Source organism: Chiloscyllium punctatum, chromosome 6 (assembly GCF_047496795.1).
Source record: "Chiloscyllium punctatum isolate Juve2018m chromosome 6, sChiPun1.3, whole genome shotgun sequence".
Taxonomy (NCBI): Eukaryota; Metazoa; Chordata; class Chondrichthyes; order Orectolobiformes; family Hemiscylliidae; genus Chiloscyllium; species Chiloscyllium punctatum.
Genome location: NC_092744.1, coordinates 6,164,091 through 6,180,533, shown reverse-complemented (window position 1 = coordinate 6,180,533; position 16,443 = coordinate 6,164,091). Strand labels below are relative to the sequence as shown.

The 16,443-nt window shown below is 40.7% G+C and overlaps 1 protein-coding gene across 6 annotated transcripts in view; it reads left to right on the top strand.

Moving 5' to 3' along the window:
* Positions 1-16,443, top strand: part of LOC140478686 (transcription factor Dp-2-like) — a 201,957-nt gene that overhangs the window by 143,547 nt on the left and 41,967 nt on the right. For 5 of the 6 annotated variants that reach the window (XM_072571960.1, XM_072571959.1, XM_072571962.1 and 2 more), the window contains one exon: positions 6,990-7,037. The exons of the other annotated variant lie outside the window; for it this stretch is intronic. In XM_072571960.1, the coding sequence (XP_072428061.1) occupies positions 6,990-7,037 (48 nt within the window). The remainder of the gene's footprint in view (positions 1-6,989; positions 7,038-16,443) is intronic. 6 annotated transcript variants of the gene reach the window in all.

The window sequence follows — 16,443 nt, the reverse complement described above, 5'->3', positions numbered from 1 at the left end:
ATGCCCTATCAGTCTGCTCTCAGTCATGAGCAAGTTGACAAAATTTGTCTATAAACAGTGCTATGAAAATCATCTGTTCAGCAATAACATGCACGCTGGTGCTGAATTTGGGTTCTTCCACGTCCACTCAGCTCCTGCCCTCATTACAACCTTAATTTAAAGGGGCAGCATGGTGGCCTAGTGGTTAGTACTGCAGCCTCACAGCACCAGGGACCCGGGTTCGATTCCAGCCTCGGGTGACTGTCTATGTGGAGTTTGCACATTCTCCTCATGTCTGCGTGGGTTTCCTCCGGGTGCTCCGGTTTCCTCCCACAATCCAAAGATGTGCAGGGTAGCTGAATTGGCCATGCTTAAAAAATTGCCCATAGTGTTCGGTGCATTAGTCAGAGGGAAATGTAGAGAAATAAGGGTATAGATCTCAGTAGGATGCTCTTTGGAGGTTTGGTGTGGATTTGTTGGGCCGAAGGGCCTGTTTCCACACTGTAGGGATTCTAAGTATTATAAACATGGACAAAAGAACTGAATTGTAGGAGTGACTGTCCTTAACATCAAGGCCATGTTTGACTGAGTGTGATATCAAGTAGCCCTAACAAAACTGGAATCATTGGGAATTGAGAGAGGGAGGGGGGGGGAGGAGGAGGAGACTCTCAAATAGCTGGAGTGAAACCTACCATGTTGTGGTGTTTGGAGGTCAGTCATCTCCGCTTCCGGACATTTCTGCTGGAATTCCTCAAGGTAGTGCCCTAGGCCCAACCATCTTCAGCTGACTCATTTTGCAGGAAGTTGGATCAGAAGTATGAACCCTGATCTTGTTGAATTGCAAATCGGCTTAAAGGGCTGAATGGCCAACTCCTGTTCCTACTTCTAACATCCTGATGGAAGGGGCTCATTTAACGTGAATACTAAGCAAGACCTTTTGTGCTGAATGCCTTACGTTGTAAAATTCTTCTGTAGAGCCACGTCTGGATTCCCAACAATCTTGGGTGCAGTTCTAGCTGATAACCACGTCACCTGCACTCTGGGATTTAGTTTGGAATTGTTCTAAACTGCGTGTTGTGGGTTTGTTAGCTAGTGTACTGTGCCAGTCCAGTTTGCAAACAACAATTAAGTACGTGGGATGAAAGGTCTAACTCCCTTGCAGCTGAGGATATCTGATGAAGGAGTGCTGTACTGCCTTTGGTGAGCAGAATAACAAACCTGGTTTAGTGGAGGACACTACTGCTGTAATCAGAATGTCTGGATTTCCAGCCAGCTGAAGTGTCAAAGCCATGTTTCTGATCTTCATTTGTTTCTTGGTGCAAACAAGAGGGAGTGTGTGCCTGCAGGACAGAGGACGAAAGGTCAGCAGAGGATTTGTAAGATTCACCCCCACCTCCGCCTCCCCACTCTCAATGCCTCACCCAGGAAAGTGCCCACTACAACTTTCCCTGTGAAATGTTTGATTCTTGTTGACACTAGCAGCCCCACATCATACCTTGTCAGTTTCCTGCTGCGAATGAATATCGCCTGCATGTTCTACCAGGATCACTCTGACTTGTGACTCAGTAAAGAAGCATATCTTTCACAATGGTACTGCAAAAGCAGCTAATGTTTCTCCTTTGAGCCAGTGCAGTGATGATTCCAAATTCCATTTCGTTTTGTATCTTGTGCAGTATTACCAATAGTTTCTCCTACTATGGTCAATTCCAGTCATTTACCAGTGACCATTTTACACGTATTTGACAGAAACAAAATGTAGAAGTATTCTTTTCTCTCTATATTTAATTATGTTGCAATCGATGAGCACAGTTCTATTTTGCCTCATAGAACAAAATCAGATATCAATGCTGCATTAATGTTTTCTGTATTTTTAAAACAAAGTTTACTACTTGCATGGTCTAAACAAAACATGGCAGAATCCAGCAATAGATGTGTGCACAGTTTGGTTTGTGACTGTAAACTGGGATTCTCTTCAATGTGATCATTCTGAGCAACAATGGTCTAATTATAACTACCCTCAACAGGAAAGGAAGATGTGCTATTATCTAGCACCTTTCACACATGGTGCCAGGGCACCTAAAAGCATTTTCACAGCCAACAAATTACTTTTTGAAATATGGTCACTGTTGTAATAAAGGAAACGCAGCACCAAATTTACAGACAAGAACCTCCTGTGAAAGCAGTGGAGCTATGAGCTTCTCTGCGATGATGGTTGAGGAATAAGTGTTGGCCAAAACATCGGGGAATACTCTCAGCTTAGGACAGTATCCAGTGTCTCTCCTCTTCCATCTTCTCCTCCTTCTATTCCTTCTTTTTCACCTCTTACTTTTAATTCTTATTATTATCTTTTACAGCTACCTGACCTTGTTTCTGTGAAGCTAATATCATGTGCACTCATTAACACATCAATAGAAGTCTCTTTGGATGTGGCAGCATTTGTTGCGTCAGAATAGTCAATGCAATGGCATTGTATGTTCTCTAATTTCTGCTTTGCCTCTTGTTTTATTTGAACTTGCAAAATTTTGCTCATGACTGACCAGAATTATATTCCTTCCTGTCCTCATTCATTTGTGACTGAGAGGAGCTGGTGTTGGGCTGGGGTAGTCAGAGTTAAAAATCACACAACAGGTTATAGTCCAACGGGTGGTGTTGTGTGATTTTTTAACCTCATTAATTTAATAAAAGCAAATACTCACCCCAGCCCAGTACATACCAAAACATTCTAGATTCCAGTTCTTAACCTGTACTGAACTTGTAGGTGAGGGTGCAGTAATTATTTAATAGCTGGAGGCAGAACGGTCAGAAGGTTGATGAAACTCCTCCTCCTGAGTGTTGTGATGCTGCAATTTGTTTGTCCTGCGTGGATCTTGATTGTGATTGCAACTTGCTCTGCTCTGAGGCTCAATTTCAATTTTCAATTGAGCTCACCTGCAAATGTCCATCTTCCTGCTTGAGATACTGGGGGACATGGCACGGTGGCTCAGTGGTTAGCACTGCTGCCTCACAGCACCAGGAATGCAGGTTTGATTCCAGCCTTGGGTGACCACCTGTGTGGACATTCTCCCCGTGTCTATGTGGGTTTCCTCCGGGTGCTTCACTTTCCTCCCACAGTCCAAAGATGTGCAGGTCAGGTGAATTGGCCATACTAAATTGCCCGTAATGTTGGTGCATTAGTCAGAGGGAAATGAGTCTGGGTGGGTTACTCTTTGGAGGGTCGGTGTGGACTTGTTAGGCTGAAGGACCTGTTTCCACAATGTAGGGAATCTAACCTAATCGAATCTCCTCAAGTATCTCGGATGAATCAGCATCAACAACAGGGCCAAGGGGTTGTTTATAAACCTAGACTTTTTTCTGCTCATGAATAATCTCTGACCTGATGTTCTTAGTCAAATATTTTTTGAATCATCGATACGGTTGTATAAAACCAGTGAAGATCTGATCTACATTTTTACCCACAGCTCAAAAGCTGGAAGGTAGAGGTTTTGTTTTGCTCCAATGTTGGAAATGCTGAGGAACGCCCCCGAGAGGAAGCGAATAAATGATTTTCATAGTGGGAGTTGAATTGATATGAGGAAAGAGCAGTAGCAAGGGAGTAGGTGCAAGGATGATTCCAGGGGCTAGCCCAGGCACTGTGACCTCACCTCTGATACTAGAGATTGCTCTGCAAAACTAGAGGTGATAGCTTACAGTGTTCAATGTGACTAGTTTTGTGAGGGGCTTATAACTGTTTGATGCAAGCATTAAATTTGAAGAAACATCGAAGCCCTATTCTACAACACTGACACCCTCGTTTTGGTCTCCATGTTCTCTTACATACATACATGTATCCAGATGTACTCCCCATTACCCCTAGGGTGGGTACCTTCATTCAAACTGCAATTTTTGAAACATGATGTAGTCTGTGCAATGTCGGATTATTGCATATTTATAGAATAGAATCATAAAATCCCTACAGTGTGGAACTAGGCCATTCAGCCCATCAAGTCCACATTGCCCCTCTGATGAGCAGCCCACCCAAATCCACATCCCGCCCCTATTCCTATAACCCTGTATTTCCCACAACTAACCCACCTCACGTACTCATCCCTGGACACTATGGGCAGTTTAGCATGGCCTGTCCATCTAACCTGCACATCTGTGGGAGGGAGCAGGAACACCCGGAAGAAATCCATGCAGACACAGGAAGAACATGCAAGCTCCACACAGATGGTCACTCGAGGGTAGAATCAAGCCTGGTTCCCTGGTCCTGTAAGACAGCAGTGCTAATCACTGAGCCACTGCCCGTACCACCCTTCATTTCACTATTCTTTCACTTGGTTTACAAAAGATTTCGGATTCTCTTTCTTTGTTAAAATGCTGATCTTCTCTAATGTTCCCTTGGGCCATTCCATGAGGAGATGTTGAGCAGAAACTGGGAATTAGAGAAAACATTTTGAAACTTAAGGCTTTTCATTAGCAGAAGCCCTGGAACATACTCACTAATCCATCTTTTCAGTGAGGAGTGGATATAGAGAAGGAAAATAAATTGAAACAAGGGATGAAATAATGTTAGCTTTTATTGATAGAAAGCTATAATACTGCAGATGCTGGAATTCTGAAATACAAACAGTAGATGTTGGAAATACACATCAAGAGCGGGTAACATCTGTGGAGGGAGAGACAGAGATGACATTTTAGGTCTGTGACCTTTCATCCATACTGGGAAAATTTAGGAATGTAATAGGTTTTTAGTGAAAAGGGAGAGTGGGAAGAAGAACAAACAGGAAGTCCAATAGAGAGTAGGAGAGGTTAAGCAAAAGAAGACTTCATGGCGCATGGCCAAATGGAGTAATGGGGCAAGAAGCAAATGATGTGCCTATAAGAGGTGTGAATAGCAAGATCATTTGAAAGCAAAATAATGGGAATGAGAGGGAAACACGGGAGAAAATGAATCAAAACAGGGGAATCATTTTAATTCTCCGCCGTACCTCCATTCTGACCTTCTGTCTTCATTGTCCCAGTGAAGATCAATGCAAAATTAAGGAATGGCACCTCACCTTTCTACTGGGCACGTTTACAGTCTTCCATCCTAAACACTGAGTTCAACAGGTTGAAGACTGTAATTTCTGCCCATGGTTTGTTTTGATTTTCTTTGCTGGCTTAGTTTCTTTCCTTCATTTCTCTTGTATTTCTTTTACTTTGTATTCACAGGCAGCCAGGTCTGGTATGTTACATTGCAGGGTTCACACTAATAGCAATTGGATATCTTGATGTAATGTTGTGCTGTGGAACATAAATACCAGCACAATCCTTCGGGCCAAATGCTACTTTCTGTTTTTTTAACATGTTGTAACACTGAATTGCCATTTTGGAATTAAGAAAGGGAAGAAGCAAAGTGAACGTTGCTAATTTGGTACAACTGACAAAGATGTTACCTTGGAAGTTATTTTATTGTCTTTTGTTAGCACATGTTCACTGTTCAATGATAATCTGTTTCCTAGAATTGTCATTAATTTATCCATTTGAGAGATTTAAAAGTTCTGGATGTAGGTTTGCTCACTGAGCTGGAAGATTCATTCTCAAACGTTTTGTCACCATACTAGGTGATGTCTTCAGTGAGTCTCTGATTGGAATACTGGTGGTGTAGTCTGCTTTCCATTCATATATTTGGGTTTCCTTGGGTTGGTGACATCATTTCCTGTGGTGACATCATTTCCTGTTGTTTTTCTCAAGGATGGTAAATGGAATTCAAGTCAATGTGTTTGTTGATAGGGTTCCAATTGGAATGCCATGCTCGTAGGAATTCTTGTGTGTGTCTCTGTTTGGCTTGTCCTAGGATGGATGTGTTGTCCCAGTTGAAGTGGTGTCCTTCCTCATCCGTATGTAAGGATACTAGTGATCCCATTTACCATCCCTGAGAAAAAGAACAGGAAATGACACCACCACAGGAAATGACATCATCAACCCAAGGGAACCCAAACATATAAATAGGATGCAGGCCACACCACCAGTGTTTCATCCGGAGGCTCACTGAAAATGTTACCTAGTATGGTAACGAAATGTCTAAAAATGAACCTTCCAGCTCAGCGAGCAAACCTTTATCCAGAACCTCAACCTGAGCTACAAATCTTCTCAAAACTCGCTAGACTTAAAAGTATTAAGGTTGTGGGGAAGCAGTGAGGAAATGTGGTAGTTCCAATGTAGACTAACATCTGCTCAAGACCAAGAATGAAATGACCACAGTCTGTACTGAAGTTTCTGTAACTGAGTTTCTCTTGCTTTGAAGAAAAGAAATCTGCAAATAAATTTGTGCAGCGTTTCTATTAATTTTTATAAATTGTCAGCTGCAGGTATTAACAGGTTTTTGTGTTTTGATTTATGTTTTTGGCACCATTGAGCTTACAGGAGCACCAAGATCAGCATTTGTTAATCTGCAGACCCAGGAAACTCAAAACAAACCTAAATTAGCAAGTAAGAAATACAATTCCTAATGAATTGTTTGGGTTAAGTGGAATTGCTTGACTTGGCTTAAGGGTTGGAAAACAGCTGTGGACTATAATTTTAGATTCTTACTCTTCTAAGCAGACCAAAAGAAAAGTCATCAGGGACTATTCACCATCAAAGATACTGTGCATGTTCTTGACCCCTATTGTTAGCTGCTGAAGACCATGAATGACTGGGAAGGAATCTAGTTACTGTCCCATATATGTACTCAATTAAACAGGCTTTACTACTTCACTGGTGGGTAGTTTTTCTAAAAACATTCCGCAACATGGTATAAAATATCTCAAGGGTAGTGTTTTAGTTTCTGTTGAAAGGCTACAGGTAGAAATGCAATTTGAGGATTTCATGTTTGTGCATAAATATTTATGGAGAATAAAAATTCCTGTCTGCTGTACTGTTTAAGAAGCCAGCAGAAGACGTCTCTATTTTAGTGTACCATAGAATTTTACAGGCTATTTTTATATATTCTATTACAAAAGCTATCCTTTTTTTCCTTAAACTTCGAATTGGCTTTTTCTTCCTTGCAGGAGCAGAAAACGTACCCATGAATTTATTGAATCTGATTTTTCAGACAAGTAAGTACATCTTAAAATTTTAAGAGATCCTAATGATTACTTCCCCATTTTTATGAAAAAATTATGTAAACTTTTTTTTTTAGACAGTGCACTCTCTCAGGCATGAGAGTGCCTTGTCCATTTTGATTTATTTCCTGTGACTAAAAATAGCTGTTCTTTCAGAGGGCTGTAACCTTGTTGCACATGAATGCTAGAACAACTGTCATGAAACAAGTCTCCAGAGAATAGGGCATCTGGTCTTTTCCTTTGCACAGTCACATCGCAGGAGGCTTTCCTGCAACGTCCATGTGCACTTGGAAGAGGTGTCCATATATAGATCATAAAGCTTTGGGAACTAGTGTGTTTGCTGTGATTTGTCCTCAATCATTTAGTATTTGTGTACCATATTTGCATGTATATTTTTCATGTCTGAAAGTATTAATGTTCATAATATCTGTAATTTAGATTTAATAGAAGCAGTTTCTGCTATATGCCTTTGTACTTTTCAATTATAAAAGCAAGAAAATATTTTTGTGTTACTAATATGGTAATTAATTAATGCAGGCAAAACCTAGAATGATTTCTAACAATTTAGTTTGTGCACCAGCATGTAATTTGACTTAAGGAAAGTCATGTTTAGCAGACCACATCGCAACTATTTTGTTTGCATGTCCTCAATCCAGACAGCACAACTCACCCGTGGTGATATTATTTCAGTGCATCTTTTACTTATTGCAGCTTCACAAAGTGGAGGTGGGGCTAGTGATTGGGTAAATTCAGTTTCTTGCATGAGCAGAAAGTGGTACAAATATCTTACATAATCAATGCGTGTGGAGCCTTTTTGTATCTCCAGTCGTTACAACAGCTTCTTGTTTGTTAGCTTGGTGTGTTTGTGAATCTGCTAATCAGATTTAATGCCCTAACATTGTGAAGCACAATGAAAATCTTGGGTGCCTCGCTAAACAAGTTTTAAATATTTACAGATCCACTGACTCTGCAACAAATGTAGTTCTTAAGACAAAATCGAAGTAATTTTGCAGAAGGGTCTGTGTTTTGATTTAAGCTTCAACAATGGGGTTATCATGAATGCACAGATTTGATTCCTGTAGATTGTAACTTAATTATAGTCACACGTCAGTGCAAAACCAATGGGAAAATAGTCCATTTCTGATTTTAAATTGGAAAGAAATGGAATTCTTTTGAACAGTTTTTATTCAGAATGAGTTATAATGATTCAAATCTGCAGTGGTAAAATTTGCGAGCAGATTATATTTAGTTTACTACAACCCAATTGCTTTCTTTCCTTAAAATTTCCTGTTCTAATTTTCAGTTTCCACTTTAACGTAAGTCATATTAGAAAGCTGTTTTAATGTGACTGTCTAATTGGTCTCTTTGAATCTATTATTCATTTTCTTGGATAATAAGATGTTTATTATAAATCCCTTTCCTCCTCTATATAAGCTGTTAGAATTGAGTGTATATAGACTGGTCACACAGATTAATATTGCCACTCTTGATTTTATCGACTTGGGGTTTGATCCCCAGCCCAGGTCAGGAGCTGAGGTGGGTGGAAGCTGAAAGTAACCCCATCAGCTGGTGTAAAACCCATCCAACTTTCATCTCCTCCTGGACAGTTTTTGTGCAGGCAGAATGTGATGGCATTAACTGTCTATTTGAAGTTGGTATCAAACACGGTTCTTTGAACGCCATTTGAAGGAATGGACAATCCCTGAATCACCATGGTCCCAGTCACAGCCAGTTTATGTGCACAGGATTGGCCTGCCAGCAGCAGTAGACTTAAGGTTCAGTCCTCCAGACAGAGATACAGGCTTTTCCACCAGGCAGGGTGTAGCAATGATCATGTAGAGAGGCTTCCCCAGTCACAGTGGTAGTGTGGCTACAAAAGCTACTTTTGCAGGGATGGCACGGTGGCTCAGTGGTTAGCATTGCTGCTCGCAGCGCCAGGACCCCAGGTTCGATTCCTGTCTCAGGCAACTGTCTATGTGGAGTTTGCACATTCTCCCTGTGTCTGTGTAGGTTTCCTCCCACAGTCCAAAGACATGCAGGTCAGGTGAATTGGCCATGCTAAATTGTCCATAGTGAAAGGTGCATTAGTTAGGGGTAAAATTAGGGTAGGGGAATGGATTTGGACAGGTTACTCTTTGGAGGGTCGGTGTGACTTGTTGGGCCGAAGGAACTGTTTCCATAACGTAAGGAATCTAGTCTAATTTTAAAAGTTCTAACGAAGAGAATACATGATGAACCGTGGGACTCTGGGAAGCATGGAGAATCAGAGGGACCTTGGTGTGCATGTCCACCATTCCCTTAACTTAGCAAGACAGGTAGATAAAGTGGTTAAGAAGGCAAATAGGATACTTGTCTTTAATAGTCGAGGCATTGTATTTAAGAGCAAGGAGGTGGTGCTGGAACTGTATAAAACATTGGTTAGGCCACAGCTAGAGTGTTGTGTGTAGTTTTGGAATCTACGTGTGACAGAGACCGAGTAGACTGGAAAAAGCTTTTCTCCTTGATAGAGGGATCAATGACCTAGGCCCATAGATTTAAGGTAAAGGGTAGGGGGTTGAGAGGGGATGTGGAGAAATGTTTTACACCCATAGTATGATGGGAATCTGGAACTCACTGCCTGTAAGAGTGGTACAGGCAGAAACCCTGTAACATTTAACAAGTATTTAAATGTGCATGGCAATGCCAAGGCTCACAAGGCTATTGGTCAGTTGCTGGAAAATACGATTAGAATAGTTAAGTGCTTGTTTTTGACCAGACTAGATTCAGTGGGCCAAAGGACCTTTCTCTGTACTGAGGACCTCTATGACTCTAAGTTGGCAATAGGGCACCTCCTTCACAAAGCACCCTATACTTTACTGACCCTCTGCTGCAGCTTTGGAATAGAGGGTCCTTCTATTCCCTCTATTTGTCTACACAGAGAGAAGTTGTTATTATTGCAACATGACACCAAGCCCTCTAACCCCTCCCTATATTCTGATTCATGATTGTTTAATATGTCCTACCACAGTGGTGTCAGCAGGAAACTTGTAGGTGGCATCTGTTTGGAACAAATGTTAAACTAGCCTGAGTGATCTCTTTACTGGAGATAAGCAGAACCTGAACCGGTAAGGACGATAGTTGAAGACTGACCTCGAGTCATAGAGACCTACATGGGACAGAGACCGAGTAGATTGGAAAAAGCTTTTCTCCTGGTCCTTCCAAAGCTGAACGCCTTTCTGATTGACCCACCTCCAGCTTCCGAGAGCCTTTCTGCCAACCTTAATTGCATGTGTCCTTCAGGACATTGATTGGCCAGGCCAGGGCAATTTACAATGAAGGGTTGTTTTTTGAACGGAGGCCTGTGACCAGCGGTGTTCCACAGGGATCTGTACTGGGTCCATTTTTGTTGTCCTTTGTGTAATTGATTTGGATGAGAATTTAGCAGGCACCGTTAATAAGTTTTCAGGTGATACTAAGATTGGTCGTATAATGGACAGTGAAGAAGATTATCAGAGAACACAAAGGAATCTTTATCTAATGGGCCATTGGACTGAGGAGTGACAGATGGAGTTTAATTTGGATAAATGCGAGATGTTGCATTTTGGTAAAACAAACAAGGGCATTGGGCAGTGTTGTCAAACAGAGACTTAGAGTTCAGGTCTTTGAAAGCTACATCACAGGTAGGCAGAGTGGTTAAGAAGGTATCTAGCACACTTTCCTTCATTGCTCAGACCATTGGGTATAGGAGTTAGATTGTCATGTTGTGATTGTACAGGACATTAGTGATTGTACAGGACATTACAGGCCACTTTTGGAATACTGTGTATAGTTCTGATTGCCCTGCTATAGGAAAGATATTCTTAAATTGAAGAGGATTCAGAAAAGGTTTACCAGAATGTTGTCAAGATTGGAGGGTTTGAGTTATAAGGAAAGGCTGGATAGACTAGGATTTTTTTTCACTGGACCATTGGAGGCTGAGGGGTGACCTTTTATAGAGGCTTATAAAGTCATGAGGGGCAAAGGTAAGGTGAATAGAAAACGTCTTTTCCCTAGGGAGAGGAAGGTCAAAGCTAGGGAGCATATTTTTAAAATGAGAGGAGAAAGATTTAAAAGGGACTGGAGGAGCAACATTTTTCATGCAGACGGTGGTTCATCTCTGGAATGAACTGCCAGAGGAGGTGATAGATGCAGGTACAGTTTCGACATTTAAAAGACATTTGGATAGGTATATGAATAGGAAAGATTTAGAGGGATGTGGGCCAAATGCAGGCAATTGGAACTAGTTTAGTTTTGGAAATTTGGTCGGCATGGACAAGTTGGACCGAAGATTCTGTTTCTGTGTTGTAGGACTCTATGACTCGAGGTCAGTCTTCAACTGTCATCCTTACCGGTTCAGGTTCTGCTTATCTCCAGTAAAGAGATCACTCAGGCTAGTTTAACATTTGTTCCAAACAGATGCCACCTACAAGTTTCCTGCTGACACCACTGTGGTAGGACATATTAAACAATCATGAATCAGAATATAGGGCTTGGTGTCATGTTGCAATAATAACAACTTCTCTCTGTGTCGACAAAACTAAAGAACTGATCATTCTCTTCAGAAAGAAAGGAGGAGAATACACTCCCATCCACATTAATGGAGCGGAGGTTGAGCGGTTAGAGAGCATCACGTTCCTATAAGTGACAATAACCGACAATCTGTCATAGACTTACCATGTAGATGCGATGGTCAAGAAGGCAAAACAATGCCTCTTCTTCCTCAAGCAGCTCAGGAAATTTGGCCTGTCCATAAGGACCCTCACCACCTTTTACAGATGCACCATTTAAAGCATACAGTCAGGGTGCATAACAGTCTGGTACACCAACTGCTCTGCCCAGGACCGTAAGAAGTTACAGAAGGTTGCATGCACAGCCCAGACCATCATGGAAGGCAACGTCCCAACCTTGGACCCCATTTACATGTCTTATTGCTGCAGAAAGATTGTCAACATCATCAAAGACCCATGCCACCCCAGTAATGATCTCCTATAACTGCCTGACAGAAGCAGAAGATACAGGAGCTTGAACACCAGCAGGTTTAAGAACAGCTTCTTCCTTGCCATTAATAGACTGCTGAATGGACTGCTCTAACCTCAAATAATGTCTAGCACACCCCTTTTGCGGCGTAACCTGTATGCCTCTATCTAATTTTTTTTTCACCCTATGATCTGTCTGTACGACTCTTAGACAAAGCTTTTCACTGTGACAATAAATCAAATCAAATTTTATGTATCTGGGCAGAATGAAAAGTCGATCCAGTCTAGAAAAGAAGGTAAATTAATTTTGACAGAACAAGTCTGCCCACATGTAACACTCAATAATCACTTTGGATAAACTGAGAGAAATTTATATAGTTTTGTGAGACACCAATAACTTGAATTAAAGACATTTTAAAATATATTTCCAAGTATAAATAATACCATGACAGGTAACAGGTCTGGCAAAGTTCTGGGAGAAAGTGAGGACTGCAGATGCTGGAGATCAGAGCTGAAAATGTGTTACTGGAAAAGGGCTTATGCCCGAAACGTTGATTCTCCTGCTCCTTGGATGCTGCCTGACCTGCTGCGCTTTTCCAGCAACACATTTTCAGCTGGCAAAGTTCTGACCAATTTCCCAATTTCTCCATTATCTTGAAACGTCGAGTGCTATAACATGATCCTAGGGCAGCGGATCCAGAATTCAGTATGTTTTAGAGGGTTGTTCAAAGTTGTCCACAGCAGCAGAAGTGACTTGCAATTGTAACTGACCTACAAAAGGATGGTATCTTTACAATCAGTTGCACAGCCAAAATGAATGGGAGAAAAAAGCAAACTATATCCTCCTAAAGTAGCTTTACATTTCTAGCCTCGGAAATTGTGTATTCTTGAAAGCAAAAACACTTCCAGTGACAGCCAGTAAATTTCCAAGTGTGGGATGGGTGCATATACCTATCACTTGTAATAGAATTGTTTGTTCGGTTGTTTAATCCCTTCCTTCATTATATTGCAACTGCCTGACGCTGCAGTGTAAAATGAGGAGCCCGACGTACAGGGAGCTGTAGATGACTGACAGTTATCATGGCCCTGTATTCCTAACATTGGTCCTCAAGAAATGCATTTTTGACATTGTAGTTCTTAGGAAAAAATGGTTGTGTGCCAAAAAAGCAATTGCACAAGAACATTTGCTTAATACAGTTTTGGAAAATACTTAATTACATGTACAATTTGTTAGGGCAAGGTTATGTTTTCTATTTTAGATATTTTGTTTTGCTGTGCCTTTTTCTTTTCTAGCACATTTGTGGCTGTCCTGAGGCACACAGTCACTCGTGTAATACTGTTGTCTTGCATGAAAACCTAATAATGATGCTCAGTTTAATTTCCCTTTGCAGTGTGCATCTGTTCCAGCCACAACATGAAGTGATGCGTTTTATTCTCCTCCTGTTTTTGCTTCCTGAATTATTGCTGAAATTAAATAAGCCCAAGATGAGCTGTCATTTATACTTTAGCCAGTAACAAGTTTACCATGTCCTGAAAATTAACCTAATACTTTTCCTTCCTTGAATAGAAACTTATTAAATATTAATAACAGTGAAAATGAAATCTTACTTCATTATGGTGATGTGGTAGCTGCACTAAAGGGTTGTACTCAGCAACTGCCTCATACATCATTATGAAATGGCAATTCAGCAAACCCTCTAGGGCATTAACAAATTTAATTAAGATTTCAGCATTCTTTGTTAATGTAGCTTTATTTCTTTTTTTAAAAAGAAAGTGGGAGATTCCCAGAAGTATTTCCCCTCTCGAGTAGCTTATTGCAAGGTGTCGCCATCTTATTGCCTTATTTCATTCATTAGTTCACGCTGTTATAGGTTACAATATCCTGAACTGATTTCTTTTAGCAGTTGAATGGTTTTCTTTGCCACCTAGCAACTACTCAACTTACTGCACAGGGGTTAGCTACTGGAGCTGCTTACTAACACATACCATTTCTTTCAGTGCAAAAGTAGTTTCTTAAAGAGACAGCAACCATGTTGTGTTGTTATCTGTAGCCATGTGTGATCCCTGCTTTTCACAGTTTAGCAGGAACAGTTTTCACAAAGTAAACTTAGTACATGTTATTTTAAAACAATACATATCAGTTATTCACATAGGAGAATGTTTTAAATGTGTGTAGGTGTCTGGTTTTGTTTTCATCGATCCTGGCCAGTTTCTAGTGATAGGATACTTTTTTTTTCCCTAATGCTACACTATTTTCCTTTCAATACCGGGTGGTGAATGGGGGGGGCTTGTGCTCTCTAACCTTGCAATCCAATCCACTTATCACCCAAAAAATCACCAGGTTGAAATGCGGATTGTGCCTTCCTTTTGCAGATGCTGAAGTGGAACTTAGTTGACTAGCACGTCCAGCATAGTTGTGACTGCAGAGTGTTTGTGTACGGCTGCTTGATCAGCATCTTCTGTATAACTAGCCAGTGTTGAAAGAGTTGAAAAGAAATTACAGAACTTGGAAGATTCTAAGATATACTTCCTTAAAGATAAATAATATTGTCTACTGTGGACTGAAAATGTATTGGAAAACCAGAAGGGGATAAAGACAGTTTGTTTTACTGATATGCCAGGTTTTAGATCAGTTCCCATTTGGGAGGTAAATTAGTAGTTTTTGTGACAAAATGTGGTGATGTTACCTTTTTGTTTTAATCAATTTCAGTCTGCTTTCAAGTAATTCAGTTTTGTAGGAAAGGTCAACACAAATGATTATTTTCACCTTCCCATAGAATGTGAGGAACAGTATTATTTGTTTTACCTATGCTGCCAAAGATACAGATTTCTGAGAATGTGTGAACAATTGGGTAAAAAGAATCATACGTGTGATAGATCAGGAGAAGGATTAATACATAGATACATGTATGTAATCACAGAGGAGATAGTAAAAGAGCCTGTGCCACAAACATAACCTTTTCCATATACAAAGGCAAGGTAATGAATTATTTAGATATGTAACGGAGAGAAAATAGGATGCTTTTTCTGGAAAAGTGAGAGTTTAGCTGTAGTCAGAGATTGTTTAGAAAGTTGGATAGTACATTTTTATAGTGGGAATTCAATTACGTTCTATCTATGTTCTTATTTCTGCAGGCATGCCTAATGTAGAGCAGTGAATTCCTCTTTGTTAGTTATAGTACATAAGACCATAAGATGTAAAAATGGGAATAGGCCATTCGGCCCATCAAGTCCACCTTGCCATTCAAAGAAATTATGGTTGATATAATACATCCTTAGCTCCACATTCCTGCCTTTTCCCCATAGCCCTTAATTCCCTTAATGATTAAAAATCTATCTCCGTCTTGAATGTTCTTATCAGCACAGTTTCTAAAGACCTCCAAATAAAGAATTCCATGGACGCACTACCTTCTGTGAGAAGACATTTCTCCTTATCTCTGTATTCTGAGATGGTACACTCCCACACGGGGAAACAACCTTTTCACATCTGCCCTGTCGAGGCCCCCAAGTATCTGGTACATTTAATCAGGTTACATCTCATTCTTCTGAACTCCAATGAGTACAGGCCCAACATAATTAACTTCTCCTCATAAGACAATTGCTCCATTCCTGGGATCAAACTAGTGAACCTTTGACTTAAAAGAACTAAAACTACTTACAGCTTAACTCGAGACCTGTATAGTTTTAGCAAGACATTGCTTTTATACATACGAAAGTGGGTACTGCAGATGCTGGAGATCAGAGTCAAGGTTAGAGTGGTGCTGGAAAAGCACAGCAGGTCAGGCAGTATCTGAGGAGCAAGAAAATCGATGTTTCAGGCAAAAGCCCTTCATCCTTCATGGTGATGAAAAACATTGATTTTCCTGCTCCTCGGATGCTGCCTGACCTGCTGTGCTTTTCCAGCACCACTCTAATCTTGACTCGTGTACTTTTATACTCCATTCCCTTTTGAAATAAGGACCAAGATTCCATTAGCTTTCTGTATTTCCTGCTCAACTTAGATGATAGTTTTTGTGATTTATGTACAAGATGCTGAAGTTCCTCTGTTCTGTGGCTTTCTGCAGTCTTCCTCCTATTCCATATCATTCAACTCCCCTACTCTTCCTGTCTATGTGCATAGCCTCACACTTTGCCACACTACATTCTATCTGCCAAGTTTTTTTGTCCCCCACTCCCTTAACTTTTTCTGTATCCCTCTGCAGACTCTTTGTGTCATCCTCACTATTGGACTTATATCATTTTTTTGTAATGTGCAAACTTGGCTACAGTACATTCACTTTCCTCATCCAAGTCACTAATAGAAAGTGTAAATAACTGTGGCCCAGGACTAATCCCTGTATCATTCCACTAGTTGCAGCTTGCCATCCTGAAAGTTCCCTCTCTGAACACAAACTTCTAGCTTCTAT